The sequence below is a fragment of the Trematomus bernacchii genome, unplaced genomic scaffold (assembly GCF_902827165.1).
Source record: "Trematomus bernacchii unplaced genomic scaffold, fTreBer1.1, whole genome shotgun sequence".
NCBI classification, from domain to species: domain Eukaryota; kingdom Metazoa; phylum Chordata; class Actinopteri; order Perciformes; family Nototheniidae; genus Trematomus; species Trematomus bernacchii.
Window position 1 is genome coordinate 534,637 of NW_022987602.1, and position 19,213 is coordinate 553,849.

Below are 19,213 nucleotides of genomic sequence, written 5' to 3' on the forward strand. Positions count from 1 at the left end.
AGCTGCATTTATTCATGTGGACATTAGAGACACATTCCTGTCTGCCGCCCCAGGGACAAAGGATGTTGAACTCCCCAGAGGAGAGTGACCTGGAGGACAGACGCACGCATACCAGCTGGACTAGACACCAGTGGTCTCTACTACTCACACACACACACACACACACACACACACACACACACACACACACACACACACACACACACACACACACACACACACACACACACACACACACACACACACACACACACACACACACACACAGAGACTTGGAATGGCCCCTCTGAATTTACTCCTCATTTGCATCACAGAAATGGTGGTTGGCCTTTGTCACAGAGTCATGTGACATTTGTTTTCTGCTATAATGTGTCATAATGCAAAGGTTATTTGTATACAACAAGTAATCAGCAGAGCACATGGATCAGCATTGATTCCACCATGTAATCCTGACAGGATAATACCAGAGAGTCTCTCCTGTCCTGCAGGCCTGAAGTGATGAGTGCTATAAATCTGTGAGTGACGTGTAATTGGACGTATTGCATCTGTCAGTGTAGAGCCTTTGTTGTAGAGAAATGATTTGTTGATTATAAATGTTGTAATGTATATTGCAGTGATGGGCACATTTTTACTTTAACTTCCTATATATATTTAATATTTTTATTCCATTTAATTGTTTTTAATTGGACATTTTTATTTGTATTTCTTATGGTTATTTTTATTCCATTTTATTTGATTTTACATTTATTGGACACATTTGACTCTAACTTCATATGTTCATTTTATATTTTTATTTCGTTTTATTTTATTTCTATTTGACACTTTTTACTTCAACTTTATTAATATTGTTGTTTTGTCCCTTTTATTTCTTTTTTATTGGACATTTTTACATGTACTTCTTATTTCATTTAAATGTTTTATTCCATGTTATTTTATTGTATCTATGTCGGACATTTTCACTTGAACTTCTTGGGTTTATTTCAGAAGAAATGTTTTACAGGTCATAGTGTTATTAGATAGATGTTGCTGCCACCTAGAGGACACACATGGAAATTACATGCACGTCCCAGGGCTCTTCAGAGATTAAATATATACTTTATTCATCCTAAATAGGGTAAGAAAATGCTTGTCTCTTTATTTTTGTGGAGTAGAATTATACACTGAATATATTGTATATAATCAGAATAATATTTTAAATAGTGTTTGTAATTTTTATGGTTTTACTATCGCTTATCTAAAATCTTTTTTGGGTCATATGATGAAGGTCTGATCTAATTAATTAGGGCATAATTGCTGTGTCATATTATCTAAATACCTATTCCACCATACTATTTAATATGCTAGAAAAATATGTGTCCCAATATGTCAAATGCAGTATGCAATATAGCGTTGGTCACATTTTGCAATATGCATGCTTTTCTGGCTATTCTGACCCACAATCCTTTGCATAGTAGATACATAAGCAAGAGGGTCAAAGTTCAAGGTGCCATGTTTCTAAGTAGAATATCCGAACTGCATGCATACAGTAGAACATTGGGACACCTTTGGAAGGGCAGCTGTAGTATTAAAAGTAAAAAGAATGGGATTTGGAACGCACCTTAATCTTAGCTACTTGAACAAAGTTTTTATAATGTTGTACACTCATATTTAATGTCTAAATTCAAACTAGCTTTTGAAAGAAGGGAACGAAGACACCATAAATGCAGATAATCAAGCAATTTTATTTGTCACATGAAAGTTTCAACTCCAGTGAAATGCAATCCCGTCTGCTCTTGCCATCTGGGGTTCTTCTCCTTCTTCCTGCCACAATTACATTACATGACATTATATATCATTTCAAACTTTGATCTAAAGCGCCTTACAATAATGGCTTTCAACCATGAAGATACAACTCAGCAAGAATCCTCCAAGTCCATTTGCTTCACAAACCATAGTAAGTGCTGGAGCAGTTATCTGAATGTACCTTAATCCTTTAAGTACTACAACTACTTATCTGTATTGCCTTTGCTTTGCTTCCATAAAGTGTCATAACATTGCAATTCAGAAGTAAACAAGTACCTACAAATGTAACTTAAGTAAATGAACATGTTCATATTAGAACTAGTTCTAGGGTTGGAGCTAGTTCATCACATATTTGCTTCAAATCTCTGCTACTGGCTGATATTTCATCTGCAAATCCGACACTGAATACTCTCCATGTACTGAACATAAAGTGCATGATATCAATACCTTATTCTGATCAAGTGAAACACAAGGCACAATTCAAGACGGATATTCTCTGTTTGCTTTTATGTAGCCGTAGGAGAAGCTAACAATAAACAATGATGCTGATATAGCACACACAGTAGCACTGAATTACATTGTTGTACACGTGGAGGTACATTGAATGCAGCATGGGAACAATGGACTATACAGAGAGGTCATAACAGAATGTGTAAGACCATAAATAATATGATAAACAGGGATTATTTGATGAAAATCTTAAATTTGAAAGTGCCACACACACATATGATCAGCCTGGAGCCTTAAGGGTCCGGGGCCCAGTGGAGTTGCCTACTTTGCCCAGCTTGTGATACATCTTAAGTCAAGCACATAATACTTATCTACCATCTCCACACAATCCTTCACTTCACATGATTCCATTTCTCTCACTGCATCTGCTCATTCAGCACTGAGTCTTTGGCTCCTGCAGCCAGCACAGCGAAGAGGAAGGAGGGGAAGAGGGAGCGGAGGTAGAGGGCCACCCTGGGGATGGGGTGGGCCAGCACCACCTCCTTCCTCTTCCTGTTTACCGTTTGCATTATTTCATTGGCCAGGACCGAGGGGCTCACACCGTGGACCCACTGGCTGCGGATGACTATGGAAGAACACATACAGTTAGAGGTGTCTACAATAAAGTGATATTCTAAACATTTACAAATAGTAATTTTATTTATATTTTTAGTTTTCCTTTTTAAGAACACGTTGTGCACGTTATACTTCCACATGACCTCATTGCACTTACATTTTAATCAAAAAACAGCTACTGCTTTGCACACGACCAATTTACTACTAAAATAAAGTAATCATTAGATACTATATATATCTAATGATTACTTTATGTTAGTAGTACATTGGTCTATTATAGAGTATTTTAGTGGGAATGCTGATACAGCATTCCAACTATCTGTTCTTCAAAATCTTTATTCCGCCCGTTATTTTGCCGGTCTTCTTCTCCCACATTCCACATCGCAGAAACTCCGTTCAAACATCAAAACGTTCAGCTCGGTCGGGAATCGAGTGCTATTACTTTTATCATTCATAACTTTCATAATTCCAGAGATACATCCCATAATTCATCACATTTTTAACCATTGAAGTCAATGGAGAAATTCTTCAGACTTGAACAATCTTCATGCGACTTCAACTGCTAACTGTTCATTCATACTTTCACTCAGAAACCTCATTCCAACTTTAAAATGTTACACATCTTTCTGACATTATTCATATTAAACAACTTTTAAATCAGATTCATACTTTTATAAATATTAAACATTGTTCAGACCTTGGTAAAGAGGCCTTCTTCAGCTTTAACATTGCGCAGCTCGTTAAGGCAGAGTGTGTGATGTCAGAGTTAGAGTGGAGGACAGTTTGAAATTCCCTTTCATATTTCTTTTTACACCTGCCATAATTCCCAAACCCTACACTTCTGAGACATAATTTTTCATGACAAACGTATAGGAAAACATCTCGTAGCTTGAAAAATGAAAAATAATTAAACAAAATGCCTCTTGAGGACATGAAGTGACAAAAACTTTGAACATGTCTCCATTAAATCCCATTGTAATTTCAGGCTGATATTTCCTCACAGCAGCAGCCGCACACCTTTAGTTAATCTGCCAAAAAGGCCACATTATTGACCCGAAAGTACACAAAAAGCACGCTTCAGATACTCAACTTCCTTGAGATGCTTCACGCTTTGAAATTTCACCGATATCTGTTACGGTTCTTCAACAAAACGTTCACATGTAAGAGGTTCATCTCTCATTCAGAACAATGCAAACCTTTGATCTCTGGACACCTCGTTAGCTCAACTATAAACACCTGTGTCATGGAACACGATGATGTCATAACTCCAACTGACATGCTCAGAGCAGCAGACTTCAAATAATGCTTAATGGTCCTGCCCTCAACAGCTCTACGTCAATTATGGGGTGTCATCATATGCCGTTTCCATGGAAACGCATCCCTCGCCATAAAAGACGATGTCGCTATACATTAACTCCTATGAAAATGTTCAAAAAGTGCTCAAACTTCACATGTGTGCTAATAGTCCAGCCGTGAAGACATCTACGGGACAGTTTTGAGATTTCTTCAAATGCCGTTGCCATGGCAACACAATGCTCGCCATGAAACACGGTTTTCTCATAACTTCAGTGAAAATGCTCCAAACGACCCAAAACTTCACAGGTTTGGTAACGATGCAGCCATCAACGCATCTAAGCGTATTATGGGGTGTCATCAAATGCCGTTGCCATGGCGACAGACCACTCGCCATGAAACACGATGTCGCTGTAAGTCCAATGGACACAGTCCAATCGTCCCCCAATCTTCACTTGTATATCACCGGTCCATGCCTCAACAGCTCTACGCCAAATCTGAGATCTCACCATATGCCGTTTCCATTGAAACGCATCCCTCGCCATAAAACACGATGTCGCTATAACTCCTATGAAAATGTTCAAAAAGTGCTCAAACCTCACATGTGTGCTAACAGTCCAGCCATGAAGACATCTACGGGACATGCCGTTGACATGGCAACACAATGCCCGCCATGAAACATGGTTTTCTCATAACTTCAGTGAAAATGCTCCAAACGGCCCAAAACTTCACAGGTTTGGTAACGATGCAGCCATCAACGCATCTAAGCGTATTATGGGATGTCATCAAATGCCGTTGGCATGGCGACAGATCATTCACCATCAAGTTAGTTCAAAAGTTTGCAGTTCAAATATTCTGCTGCTTTTCCAAGCCTTTTTACTTTCTTTTCTTCACTCATCACACATTCAAGCCCCCAGTGTTCATGTATCATTTCAATCTAAATTATTCACTTTCTTCTTACACATTACATTTCAGCATAGCAGTTTAGCGTCAGATTTTCAGCATAAAGCATTCCCACTAGCAATTTCTTCAGGAATTGCATTCTCTAGTTTTAACTGCTCCTGTATATTTAATATTGATTTATCCTAGATATTTTATAGATATACGGTGTATCCTTGTACCGTGGATATGTATATATTATCTTTTTTTCTGTTTTCTGTGCAATTCCTTGTTGAACAAAACAATTTCTATATCGCACTTACATTTTAATGAAAAACAAACGACTATACACACCTGTATAATGTATGGTATCAGAGCGTATGGTATATGGTATGTTTGTATTCTTTTTGTATTCTTTTTGTAGTAGGTATATTACAGTGCATATCTTATTTTGTGTAATTATATATTTTGTTTTTAATTTTATAGATATTGTATAACTATAGTATATCCTTGTACTGTTCAGATGTGTATATTTACTGTTTATTTTTGTATTTTAATATATTTCTGTGCAATTGCTTTTTAACATGCTGCTATAACAACATACTTTGCTTGTTGCATTGTACTTTGTATATTGTATCTATAGTATCCTATGTTTACATTTTTAAAGCAGTAGGTCGGTCTAGTTGAATTTATTCTGTATATTTTATATAGAATTTTCCAAAGAGATTCAATATTCTACTGTTGATGTGTATTTTTTAATTGTCTTATATCTCAAGTGCAATGCCTTGTTAACATTCTGTGTAATAAAACAATTTCCCAATTTGGGATCCATAAAGTTGATCCAATCTAATCTAATCTAAAAGACCTCACACATTCATATCCCATTATCTAAATCACCTCTGGGATGATAACTCGTAAATCATTACCCTGTGAGTCTCTTCCATTCCGGTTCTTTTACTCACATGCAGCCACAACGTTTGTTTTGGGGGCGGGCCCCTCCTCAGGCGGGGGCTCCGAGGCGTTGATGAAGGTGTGGCTGATGGTGCTCACTTCTATCCCATACTCCTTCACTTCAGCCCGCAGGCAGTCGAAGAAAGCCTGCACCGCATGCTTAGATGCAGAATCTGAGAGATCACACACACACACACACACCCACACACACACACACACACACACACACACACACACACACACACACACACACACACACACACACACACACACACACACACACACACACACACACACACACACACGCACACACGCACACACACACACACACATTGTTCACACACAAAGAGGTGTGTCACAGTTGTAAAGAAGTTCATTCCACACATTGCAGACAATATACTTTAACAGTTTTCTGCTACAGGAAGACTTCTGTTGCATCATATTGAAAACACATACATTAACATGTAATAGGTAATAGTTATTTAAGTTATTTATTTATATAACTTATGAGGATTTGTACATAATACTATATGTGTTTATTGTTCATTTTTATGTTGGTTGTGTTCACGTGTTTGTTACATGTTTGAAATTAAACTCGGGATGAACAAAGAAATGTAAACACCTAAAACGCATTACTTTTCCACAGCACTACAAAAACATCTTCTACAATGACCAGTTGAGTCAACACCTCTCAGAACAGTTGAAACAGAACAATTAAAAAAAGTTCTGATTGAATACAATGGCTAGCTGCATAATTGTAAGAGGAACATGTGAAAATATTATTTTCACGATTTAAGCAACAACAAAAAAACTTTCAGAAGATGTTTAGCAAAACATGTGGAAATGAATCATCATCAATCATTAATCATCTTTAAACAATCATGGATGAGGAGGGAATTCTCTTGGAAAAAATGTAACAGATTTTTTTGTGATGCATAAGGTTCAAACACTTGAATGTAAGGAATGTGGAGCATGGGATGCAGACCACACACATATTCTGGAAATACTTAAGAACTATAAAGATTTGGAAATTGGCGTACGTTATGCAAAAGACACAAGGGAAAAAGGATCTTTTTATTTTATTATGAATTTAATAATGTTAAAGCTGTAAGAAATTAATCAAAAGTCAATGGTGTAAGATGGAACATACTCAACAGCAATGGACAGAGATATGAAGCCTATATCATGGAAAAACTGACAAATCTCTTGAGCCTGAAAGAATCGCTGTTTGAATCAAAATGGGAGAAATGGTCATTATTCAGTCATTAAACCAGCGATATATAGAATACTATTAAGACAAAGGTCTTAGTAGAAGAACATGTTAAAACCATAGACTGTATATATAAAACAAACAAACTTATGAGAATGCAACTCCATTTTTATTTTTTTGTATCATTTGTGTTTGTATAAATAGCAGTATAATATATTGTGTGCGTGTACATGTACATGTACAAGTGTTTGTTTGACATGTAATGATTGAAAACAATAAGAACTATAGGGGGGAAATGGTTGATTAAAGTTATTTTGGAAACTCACATGAACTTCTGAATGGGACAGCCAGTCTTCCCTGGATACTGTTGACCAGCACGATGTGGCCGGATCTTCTCGAGATCATTGTTGGAATAATGCCTGCCACGTAATATGGACAGATTAGCAATTTAAAAAAAAAAGATCACTATGAAATCAGTGGTGATGGTTTTCTCAGGAAGGTCCAGCCCACCTTTAGCCAGAGTGCTGGGGCCGAAGTAGTTAATGTCCATGATGTTTCTGTCCATTTCCAGGGAGACACTTTGCACCGGGGCCTTTAGCTTCATGCTGCTGTTAGAGATCAACACATCCACACAGCCGTAACAATCCACCACCTCTGACACCACGTCCTCCATGCTGTCCATGTCGCTGAAGTCCACGATCACCAGCTTTGGGGCGAACGTCTGGGGAGACACAGGGTTGTACTGTGTGTACAGTAATATGTTTTGTTTGTCTAGTCTAGCATGTTCATATTATCACTGAATACAAAAGTTATACATTTTGTTTTCTTGCTTTAAAGGTGGGGTATGTAATTTATTTCAGAAACACTTTTTGTTATATTCCATGGAATGCTCTTAACATCCCGATAGCAATGAATACATTAAATGCTTTGACAATAAATACATAAAAAAATGTCATCTGTGGAAGCCGTAGTACTGTAAAAAGCACGACCAATCATTTTAGCCGGCCCGGCTCAAATAACTGGATGGCCTACCTGCCTGTCAGCCTTCCATCTGTGCACAAACTTATCTCGTGCCCTCATTGGTCATGTGCGCGTTCGTGTGTGTTGGAGGAGGGGCAGATTTTTTCCGGTTGTGTATTTTCAAATTCTAGCGATCTCGAGCTGGTTTCTCCAAAATGACCTACCCCACCTTTAACTAAAATGAGAAAATCAATAAAAAAAATATTTTTTGTCTAGCTGGTTTTTCTCAAAATATCAAACCACCCCTTTGAAAAAGAAGGATTAAGTCATATTATTGATTATCTAATGGTTTGAATGTATTCAGGATCTCTTAGTTTGTTGTGTAGATATTACCTTGTTTTTGTTCAGATTTCGACACAATCTTCAAATTCATCAATGAATGTAAACCAGCCATTGTCAATTTGTCTTGCCTTGTTCTCATTACAAAAACATATGGAAGTTTGTCGTTATATAAAATAGCAGCTTGTCTTGTTATAATGAGGCACGTTTCTTAATTCAGGGCGCCCTGGTGGCTGTTTCTGATCGAAATCCATCTGGGGGACTCTGTCTACTTCAACAACAATAATAGACCTCAAATGACTCATAACAAACGATCATTTATTTCTAAAGTTAACAAGGCTCATTGTTAATATTTATTAAGACAAACGTTACTTCGATGAAGTCATGTGTTGTTCTCATAAGAAATATTTAATCTTTGGGTAGTAATAACAAGACAACAATGCTATCATACCATTATATAATACAAGAAAGGTCCAACATCAAGCTAGCACCTCCTGTCAGTGATAATGCACACATCTGCTCTGACCTGTGTATAGGAGACACATGGAGGACAGCATGCTGTCAGAGAGGATATCCTGCTATTGTGTTGACACAAGGTGGAAGTGGTGATGTGGGAGGTGGCGACGGAACAGAGGACTATCACAAAACAAGGACAGAGCCTGTTACTCCTGCTTTAAAAACATATTGGTGCCTTTTGTTCATTCTTTATGACTGTTTAAGGTTTTTGTAGTTGCTTTATGTGTTTGGTCTTCAGACAATTTGTCATTGTACTGCCAATATTTCCAGTGTATACTAACAGAGAGGACATAGTAGTGTTTACTGCGGCAGCCAATGCATTTTGTTTCTAAGCTGCCATAAAATGACTCACCACCACAAGACAAGTAATGGTTTTAGTTTGGAGGACCAAGTTTATGATGCTTCATATAAATATGAAGACCAGCATGCACCATTTTCATTTCCTCACCTGGCTGGGGTCAGAGTCGTTGGTCAGCTGGTCATACAGAGACTCCAGTTTATCCCAGGTGTTGCCACACAGGATCAGTCTGGCACCACCCTTATGGAAGAGATGGGCACACTCTGAATGGAAAGAAAATAACTAGTGAATAACGTTACCTTGTAAAGGATTAATAGCAGATTTGTTTTGCATACGCTTTTTTGTTAACTTGATAAGAGATCGATAAGAAGATGATATGCTAAAAAAGGCTTCTGCCAGCTGCTAAATAGCTTATGTAGAAAACAGAAACTGCTTACTTGGCTCTGTCCAAAGAAAGAAATATGGCCTCCAGCTGCTCTAAAGTTACACTTAATAATACATCTTGTAAAGGAGAGTTAAGTGTCAGTAAGAGTTTGTATATCCTTTTATGCTTAAAAATAACTTAGATTGGATTGAAATTAAAACATTGATACCCACAGTGGGCTTAGTTTAGCATTAAGACTGGGTGTAGGCCCAAGCAGGAAACAGCTAGCCTCTGTCCAAAGAGGAAAAAGCGCTAAGCTAACAGCCATCTTGCTATTGCATGATATTTAACGTACAGATATTTCAGACTGGTATCGATAGAGACTCACAGAAAAACAGTCAAAGAGGGTATTTCCTGACAGATAAAACGATCGAGTCTATAGCTACTTGTATTCATAACACAATATTCCTGAAAGTGAATAGTTCCTAAACTCCCAAGGATAAGTGTAGTGATTCTTCATGGAATTTGACTTTTACCCTTCTTGCTTACAGACAGGGTAAACCAAAACCTTTATGGCAATAGAAGTAAGTTAAAAAAACGTAAAACAGTGGGAAAATGTACCAGTTCCCAGCCCGGACACAGCATCAGTGATCACCACCACTTTGTTTCGCACTATGGACTGGGACATGAAGTGTATGACCTCATTGTAGATGTAGTACACCCCAGCTGCCACGACGATCAGCAGGGGCAACACCACCACGGAGGGCAGGGCCATGCTCTGTAGGGGAGACGGCACAGGATCAGTTCTGGGAACAGCTACAGACATACTGACCTGTATCAGAAGAGCCATCAGTGTGAGCTCACAGGAAACATGGGATCAGGCTCAGAGGTCTCCTAAGGAGTGGCTTGTTTGTGGTGTAAACAGACTACAGTGTCAATAACAGAAAAGTACATGCCCAACACAGCTCAGTTACCTGAATGCTAAAAAGAGATCCTCTATATTATTCTCTTCATTTATAACTGTGGAATGAATTCAACAAAGTAAACCAATAAATGTTTCTGCTACAGCAAATGAGTAAGCTTGTGATGATTTGTTATCAAACAGGGTGATACAATCTCTTGTGTATATTACAGTCTACAAAGATATGATGGTTATCTGTGGAAGATATTGTTCTATTTATAAAACTACGAGAGTTACATTTAAAGCAATACTTTGATACTGTATGCGGAACTACTCTTATTTCCTTTCTTGCCTTCTAGATTGGCAAGAAAGTGAATATACAAATGACAAGCTATTTCTATAAAGTGGACATTAAATAAAACGCTACAGCAAGATAAATTACTTCAAACTGCCCAGAGTCATTTGTCCTGTCCATATATTTTAAGATACTTACAGACATATGTATCAGATCTATATTTCTACTGATTGTGTACCTGCACATTTTGAGAAATATCTCTCTTTTTTTGCTGAAAGTAAAAAGAGAACATCAATACCATTCAAAATGTCAAATTAACCCCCAAAAAACTAACAGATGAACTCATATTATGGATTATTTTATGGTTTGAATTCATGTAGAATCTCGTGGTTTGTTTTGTAGCTTCACAATATTATAATTGCCAGTGTTTAATTAAACCTGTTTGGATATCACAAATTAACTTTGTGCAGTAATAAATGTAGCCCTTAGTTAAAAAGAAAATGTGCTTTCCTGTGAGTAATTTGTCCTTCCCATAAATATAAAGATACTAACAGATAAATATCAGATTTGTATTCCTACCATATGTGTATCTATATTTGCTTGGCTCTGACAAACTTTATTATTTTTCTTCTAGGCTAGAGTGGCCTATAAAGTAATCATTTACTTTTGGTGGCAGACACTGACCATGTAAATTGAGTTTGAGAACAGCTAAAAATATATTGTTGCTCTCTGCCGCCAAATAATTCCTTGCACTGTGACACCTCCCGGATATTGTTATATGATACCCCAAGACGGGGCAACTGAGGAGGCTCACATTCATAAGGAAGGGATGACCTTAGTTGCCCTTAGTTGTTAGTGGACATTAGTTGTTACTTGTGAAAACATGTTAAAATAACCTTTAATCCACATTAAAACTGGTATTTATGATGGCTCCAGAGACCCACTTTCCACCTCAGCCTGCTATTTGAGCTGGCACATGATTGGATCCCAGTGGATTAGTCAATTTGTGAGTGCAAATCTACAGCAACCACGCAACAGACACACACCTGTAATCTGCGTTATTCTTGGTTCACTTACATCATGAACAGGGTGCTAATCCTTCAGAAGGACTGGCTGTTGTTTTTCCGGATTTAGTTGAGTTACAGACGTCCCTGTCCCTCTAATGTCCCTCGTCCATTCACACCGCTCTGTTCCCCTGTCCGTCCGTCCGTCCGTCCTGCTGCTGTCCACTGGAACCTGCTGCTTATAATAGCCTCTGCTGCAGTCAGCCATTAATACACAGACGTATGTGGTAGCTGAGGCATGTCCCCTTGTTGCCAGCATGTAGGGATGGACGACAAGTGATAGTCTGAGTTGATTTAAGGGGCAAGTGTTCCCATATTAATGTTGTTTAAGTATACTTTCCAACCCATAAATGATTTGTTAAGGCCCCTTTGTTAGGTTAGAATACAGCTTTTATACTGCATTTATTCTAATTCATTAAATATTTATAGAAAAAGGAAGTGCTGTATTTTGCAATTTTGAGGTAGGCTACTTGTACTTTTCTTGGATATTCCAATATTGCTGTATTATCATACTCAAGCACATTTAAGAGTTAGATATAGCACTTTTTTTACTTTACAGATACACATTACTGTGCAAATTAAACTACCAATATATAATATACAATGCCTTGTTTTACATGCTGCTGCAACGAAAACAAATCCCAATTTGGGATCAATAAAGTGTATCTTATCTTTATTTATCTTATAAAGTTGTCAAGATGAACTCTAACCTCAACTAAATACAACATTAAAAAGCTAATTACAACACCCCATAAATAATCCAGTAATGGGCAGATTAAGAGTTGACATACAAAATATATTATTATCTTGGCATTATCATATAATTAAATACAAAACTGTTCATAAAATAGTGCGCAGTAACACATCCTTGACACAGGATACACAATATATAGTAGGCTATATTTATATTGTAATCTAATGCAGGTTATTTATAACAGACGGTTAAGCATTATTGTTAAAACACTCAGTAACTGTAGTCTCGCTGTGGGCGGCGACAGCGCGCAGTTCTCGCGAGACTCCACAACAGAATTCCATGAGCTTGTGTGTGTTCTCCCCCCTCGCTCTCCTTTGGTAAAGAAGAAAATAAACCTATTGCTGCTAACAAGGCTAGTAATGGAACCAACCCTTAAATACCGCTTTAGCCCTCTGTGACTGGCCGGGAGGTGCTTCCCCTGCAAGCAGCGTCTCCACCTGGAAGAAAAGCTCTGGAACACTCTGGACTTACGAACCGTCGCCTCTTTAAAAGTCAAGTTAAATACGCCAGCCAGGAGAGGTTTTCATTAGCCTATCTGCAAGTTAGCTGACTGGGCTAGCCGTGGATGAACTTCGCATGGAGTGACTGCTGGGAGAGTAGCCTGCTGTCTGACTGCAAGCTTTCTTTTATCCTTCACATGGGAGTCTGTTGTTGGCGCTATCGCCTCGGAGCTTGAAGGCGAGAACTGTGCAATTGCTGTATGTGTGGCGTAAGCAATCACGTTATTGATCTGGAGACCCACTGGCAAGCTAACAGGATATTAGCCACCTATCTCCGCTTTGTGGTTGCAGGCCATGGACTGAGAAGCACCCATCACTGGCTGAGTGATGAGAAGGCTGGCTTGATGGCAGGCGGTGGTTATTTATTGGGAAGCAGTAATTGGATAAACAGACAAAAGAAGCGTTTGATTTGAACCCTGGACAATTCCTGTTGTGCTTTCAAAATGCATCGGAGTGCTGGAGCTCTTCCTACGTTGGGATAGAAGAGACGCACAAGAAAACAGCGGCACTAAAATACACAAAAGAGAAATTATCCCATAAAGTTCAAATAAGAGGTGAAATATAATGTCTACCGCAAAAGAAAACCCCTGTAGGAAATTCCAGGCGAACTTCTTCAACAAAAGTAAATGTCAGAACTGCTTCAAACCACGGGAGTTACATCTGTTGACGGACCAGGACCTGACCCAGGTGAGCAGACTGTCACAATATTAATCATTATCACTGGGGGACAATCTTCAGATTCTTTACTTGAATAAAAGTACGAATATCACATTGTAAAAATACAAAAGTTCAAGTAAAATTATTACATCAAGAATCACACTTAAGGAAAAGCATTTAAGTATGATTAGGAAAATGTACTTAAAGTGTTAGGAGTCATTTTGCAAACAAATATAACACATATTTGAAAAGCAAAAGCAGCAAATCTTCATATTTTAAGATCATGGAACTGTTGAATATTTTTAGAAAAAGAAAGAAAAATGCTAACAATTAATTTGTCTGTTAACCCACTCATTGTTTTAATTATCTAAATATAATGTTGGATGGTTTATCTATACCAAATAATCACATTTCAAAAGTCTTTCCTAAGTATTGTGTGTCAAAATATGAATGTATAAAGTAAATTAATCTGTAGAATAATAATTGTAGTGGAGTATAAAGTACAACATTTGCCTCTAAAATGTAGTGGAGTAAAAGTATAAAGTAGTACATCAAATGTGTACTTAAGTACTTGAGTAAATGTACATGGTTACTTTCCACCAATGATTATTTTACTCTTGCTTTATCATTTAAAGCCCCTCCTTGGCTGCCAACGACATAATGATTTTAAAGGACTGTTGTTGCTGCTAAACTGGAAGTAAAAGATAAATACTAATTTGCTGGTAACTATGCAACCAGCTTGAAAAGCTCATACATATGTAGACTGAAGCTAATCCTTGAAGCTTGAAAACACTTTTCTTTAGTATCGATTATTATTTGAAAATGTAAAAGGACCACCATCACCGCCTAATAAATTACTTCGAAAAGTTCATGGTGTCCAAACGCATTTCGTTATATGGTCAAATCAATCTTAAAGTAGGCTAGTTGAAAGATAACATTGAGCTATGGTGTAGAGACAGTAAGGGTGTTTATTTTGGTTGAAGCCTTTTATGGTTTCTTAACATGTATCTTTCCATTTGTGGTGAAAGTGAATTCCTGTGGATTTGTCTGACTACAATGGCTGCATTTGCCAGCAGTTTGGTCTCTGTGATTGATTGTGTAACCCTCAGCTGTTGTTTATCTCCAGTTGTTTGTTTTGAGTGTGTACCCCATGCAGACCGGTGACCAATATGTGGAAGCTAATAGGGATCTGATTGAAGAACAACAAATATAAGTTGAGCAAGATTAAGCCCCATTCAGCAGAGGAAAACTGGAGACCCTATCATAAGCATGTTTTCAGAGTCCCTGTTTCTTTGTATCAGATCATAAGTTTAGTCTCTGTTGTATCCTGTAATTGATCCCAGACACGAGACCCAGATGGGACCTTGAACACGGCTCAAGAGCCAAACGGCAACGTCAGCATCCTCCTTTCCTCTGAGAAGAGGATGTGTGTGTGGGGGGAGCACACTTAATTTCTTTTTTCAAGGTGTATGTTGCTTGCTGCACTGAGTTTATTGCAGGTTAACCCTTCCTATATGAGACTCCTGAGTCAGGATAGTCGGCTTATGGTTAGTTACATCACTTCCTATAATCTTGCTGCGACCTGGCCCACACTCTCTTCTACAGCCAGGAACCAGATAGGCTTACCCCCCTGGCCTTCTAAATAGATATTCCACCAGTCCTTGCTCATCAGTGTTGTCGCAGTCGCCAAGAGGCAGTTAAAAATGTCGTCCGTCTGTCAGCTATCCAAAGAGCACGCAGGGAGCTCAGTTGCACAAGCAGGTTTTGTAAGGATTCTGTCTGGACAGTCCTGGAACCAGTTACGGCTATGCACCAGGCCATTACCGGGCTAAAGCTGCATTATGTAACGCCACATAAACAGTGTGAAACTTCTGAGCCTTGTTCAACAGGCCCATGCTAAGGGTTAGGCTTTGTAAAATGTTCCCAGTGTTCAGAAACGGATACGGGCTGACTTAGAGGAGATAAACTCAATAACCCGGTGAATAGAAGGCTTCTGTAAAGCTGCATAATGTTGTTAAAACACCATGAATAGGTGATTTGGCTAAGTGAATTTGAGCACTAGATTAAATACAAGTTTGAAGCTGCTGCTGTTCTAGCACTCTAAATGTACTTGATGGATTTCTCTTTCCTGTGTTTGTATCCTCTTGGTTGCCTGCACTTATAGAAAGTCACTCTTGATTATAAAAAACGTCAGCCAACTAATGGGATGCTGGAGCCTTCAAACAGATAGCCCATTTGGAAAAGTTATGAAATGTAATAGAGCCGAATGTCAGAAGGATGGTATCGTCTATAAACAAACTCTTGGTTCAACACTGCTAGAATAAAAGATGGTCTGGGGGAGTATGTCCCCTTGAGTTCCAAGTCTGTTGTCCCCAACGTCTCATACATTCTTTGAGGAAAATGATCACGCTATCCCGCAGAGGTGGTGGGAGGCTGGGCAGTGATGGAGGATGCAGGCAGGTTTTAGGTTTACATGTACGTGGGATGTGATGGAATCTCAAGGAGTGGATCAGGAGACAGGAGTAGCAAAAGGAAGTCGAGGGTTGGGAAATCAGAGTAGAGTTCCAAAGTGGCTGCTGCTCAACATCCCACCATGTGAGGTTATAAGGATACACAGCAAACATTACTGTATAGCTTTAATTACAAGTACCATATGTTCCGACAGTTACTGACTGTGGTCTGTTCTTAGCTGTTTTCATTACTCAAACATAGACGCCATGGCTTCAGGCCAAATGGACTATATATATGACTGCCTCAGACTGATACAGTGTTTCTGTAAGGGCCTTTGTATTTAGGATCACTGTTGTGATAATGGAATGACTTTCACGTGGGTCCCCTGTCACACCCAGATGCATTTGTTTTTGACACCCACTTCCTGGTCAGCTACAACGGCCCCCTTGCTAGAATGAACATGCTGAACTATGACCATGATTACACTAATGAAAATACATAAAAAAACTGATCGTCCTATTAACACTTTTTACTTACGGTAAATGTAACTGGAAATAGATACTGGATAGCTTTAGATATTGCTGTCAATGCTCCCTCATTTTATATGTCACTAATAGCATCAGACAACACTAGTTGTGAATGTCATGTTTATGCTCTCAGGTGCTGCCAAGCACAGTAACAGCGCTGGTTGAAGCTCTGCCAAGGAATTACCTTTATCTTTTATTCACATTAATGAGCTGCGTTCAAATCACAATAAATTGTTTTGCAGATGTCTGGCAGCAGATATGTCAATGAGCATACCTGTAGATAGGGATGCTCCGATCGCCAATTTTGGGGCCGATCGCCGGAATCAGTATCAGCCGATACCGATCGCCGATCCGATCGAGTGGGCGGGGCCTATGGGGATCTTCCATTTAAAGTGATGTTTGAAACTCAGTTAATGGAGCTCATTCACTGGCGCTTCCACAAACAACAACCAACATAATTATTACATTCAAATGAAGTACATTATTCAAGTTTACATTAACTTTGGATAATAACACGGGAGAAATGAGCGGAAGCGCTCTCTTTTCCTCTCTCCCCCTCTCTCTCTCTCCTGACAGCCTGTCAGTATCTCCTGCAGCTCACTGATCCAGTAATGAGTGACCCGACAGTGAAGAATAAATATATTTATAACTAGTTTAGCTTGTTCCAGAGGTAGATAAAATAGCTAAGTGACTATTTAGCTATTTAGACACACTAATGGCGCATTTCCACTACACGGCCTCGCTCGGTATGGCTAGGCCTCGTTAGGACTGGCTCACTTTATGGCGCATTTCCATTACAGTTTAGGAACTGGGGTAGTATCTATAGTAACGCAGTGTAGGCGGAGCCGTGACGTCATCTTCAATGAGAACCCCAGAAAAACAACACAGCCGTTAGCTGTTAGCACTCAGAGCTCACAGCTCCTCATATCTGTTCAGAAACTAGACAAAAGTTAAACAAGTACAAACCACAGACTGCCTGTGTCATGGCGAATACAGTCGCTGCTTTATTTATGTCTGTATAGGCCGTTGTTGTGAGTGTGGACGGTCGGAGCATACACTGCGTTAGCTTAGCCGATCTCCATTTAGAAAACACGCATTTTAAAAGGTTTTTCGCCTGCCGTCTGTCTGCAGACTTGTCAAAGCATTAATTCATGGTTTTTACTAAGCGGTATCAGTATGTTGTTACTTCGGCATCATTTTGAAACGTGTATTACAATTAAATCACGGTCAAATATGTCCATCTTGTTGTAGTTGTAGCCCCCTTGCCAGCGATTCTCTCTCTAGTTTAGCATACTCAGCCCGACTCAGCCTCGTTGTCTCTGGCCCTAGAACCACGATTTTATGAGGCCAGAAAAACTGTGAATTAGGACCCGCCGGCCGGTACTAGGCCAAGTGGAAACGCAACCAAAAACGGGCCGCTGACGTCACAGCCCTCTTAAACCGTGCTCCGCGCTGTAGTGGAAACGCGCCATAAGAGTCTAACTCTTAGTGTGTGTTTTGCTCCGCTCACCGGTCCGTCACAGCGGGTGGAGCTGTAGGATTTCTGCTTCACACACGTTGCATACCGCTATTTTACTGTCTTTTTCGGACACCTTAAAATACTGCCAGACTGGTGAAGCCATTTTGGCGAGCTTGTTTTGCCGCGCACAGAGAAAAGTGTCATGTATTTTACTTCATGCGATCGGCTCTCGCGATCGGCATTTTTAGAGAGCACCGATCGATCGGCAGAGAGTGAGTATTGGCCGATATCGATCGGCGGCCGATCGATCGGAGCATCCCTACCTGTAGAGTGTGTTTGGCTAAAATGAAACAGTATATTAATTGTACCAAAGCAGCAACACATGGCTCAATAAAGAATGTCCCAGCTTCAACATCTAAAAGAACAAAACTGTATTTGGATTGTAATGCAATGCACAGCACTGTGTTGGTAAGTCAAACACATGCAAGTACCTTGTAATGTGTGATGCAAATTGTGCCTATTGCCCTATTGTTGTAATTGTGAAACAGACACTGTGACATCTCATAGTAGTAAAGGTGTAACGTACATTTGTGCTTTTCATTCTCTGGCTATCTTTAAAAAAAAGAAAAAACACTCATTGGAGTAGAAAATAGCAAACAGGGTCACCACTATAGGAACGGGTAGTACTCGTTATATGAATAGGAATGTTTGAGTGCCCTGTGTAGTGCACATCACACAGAGGGTGATCACACCGGCTACGCCTTTAGCTATGGGTCAGAAAATTGATGGACTACATGGCAATAATTCAGAAATCATGTTATTAAAGTAGAAAACCGTCTGATTTCTCTTACCAGTTTGTCATACATATTTTACTACAACGCCACGTAATGTACATAGTATTTTAAAATATAAAGCAATAATGACTTTTGCAATATATATATATATATA

General features: G+C 39.0%; 2 protein-coding genes across 9 annotated transcripts in view; one reads left to right on the plus strand and one right to left on the minus strand.

Annotated features, from left to right (window-relative positions):
• Positions 1 to 1,701: 1,701 nt before the first annotated feature.
• On the minus strand, positions 1,702 to 12,092 carry dhrs7cb (dehydrogenase/reductase (SDR family) member 7Cb). Its single transcript, XM_034130733.1, has 7 exons — positions 11,931 to 12,092; positions 10,279 to 10,435; positions 9,444 to 9,556; positions 7,691 to 7,901; positions 7,507 to 7,599; positions 5,982 to 6,143; positions 1,702 to 2,857 (listed from the first exon to the last, which is right to left on the minus strand). Exons 2-7 carry the CDS (start codon positions 10,430 to 10,432, stop codon positions 2,649 to 2,651), a joined length of 942 nt encoding a protein of 313 aa, XP_033986624.1. The 5' UTR covers positions 10,433 to 10,435; positions 11,931 to 12,092; the 3' UTR covers positions 1,702 to 2,648.
• Positions 12,093 to 12,961: 869 nt separating this feature from the next.
• The window catches only part of mprip (myosin phosphatase Rho interacting protein), a 43,605-nt gene continuing 37,353 nt past the window's right edge, over positions 12,962 to 19,213 (plus strand). For 6 of the 8 annotated variants that reach the window (XR_004555899.1, XR_004555900.1, XM_034130737.1 and 3 more), the window contains exon 1: positions 12,962 to 13,858. Coding sequence is in view for 6 of the 8 variants with exons in the window: in XM_034130737.1 (XP_033986628.1) it covers positions 13,736 to 13,858 (123 nt within the window). In the remaining 2 variants the exon portion in view is untranslated. The remainder of the gene's footprint in view (positions 13,859 to 19,213) is intronic. The other 2 variants (XM_034130739.1, XM_034130740.1) reach the window with 1 other exon arrangement.

Bases quoted from the DNA above. Each gene is read 5' to 3' on its own strand.
- dhrs7cb (XM_034130733.1), bottom strand. From the start codon at position 10,432: ATGGCCCTGCCCTCCGTGGTGGTGTTGCCCCTGCTGATCGTCGTGGCA. The intron at 6,144-7,506 runs GTGAGTTTCCAA...GTGATCTCTCAG, and splicing joins TGTCCCATTCAGAAGTTCAT to ATTCTGCATCTAAGCATGCG. The intron at 2,858-5,981 runs GTGAGTAAAAGA...GTTCTTCCATAG, and splicing joins AACAAACGTTGTGGCTGCAT to TCATCCGCAGCCAGTGGGTC.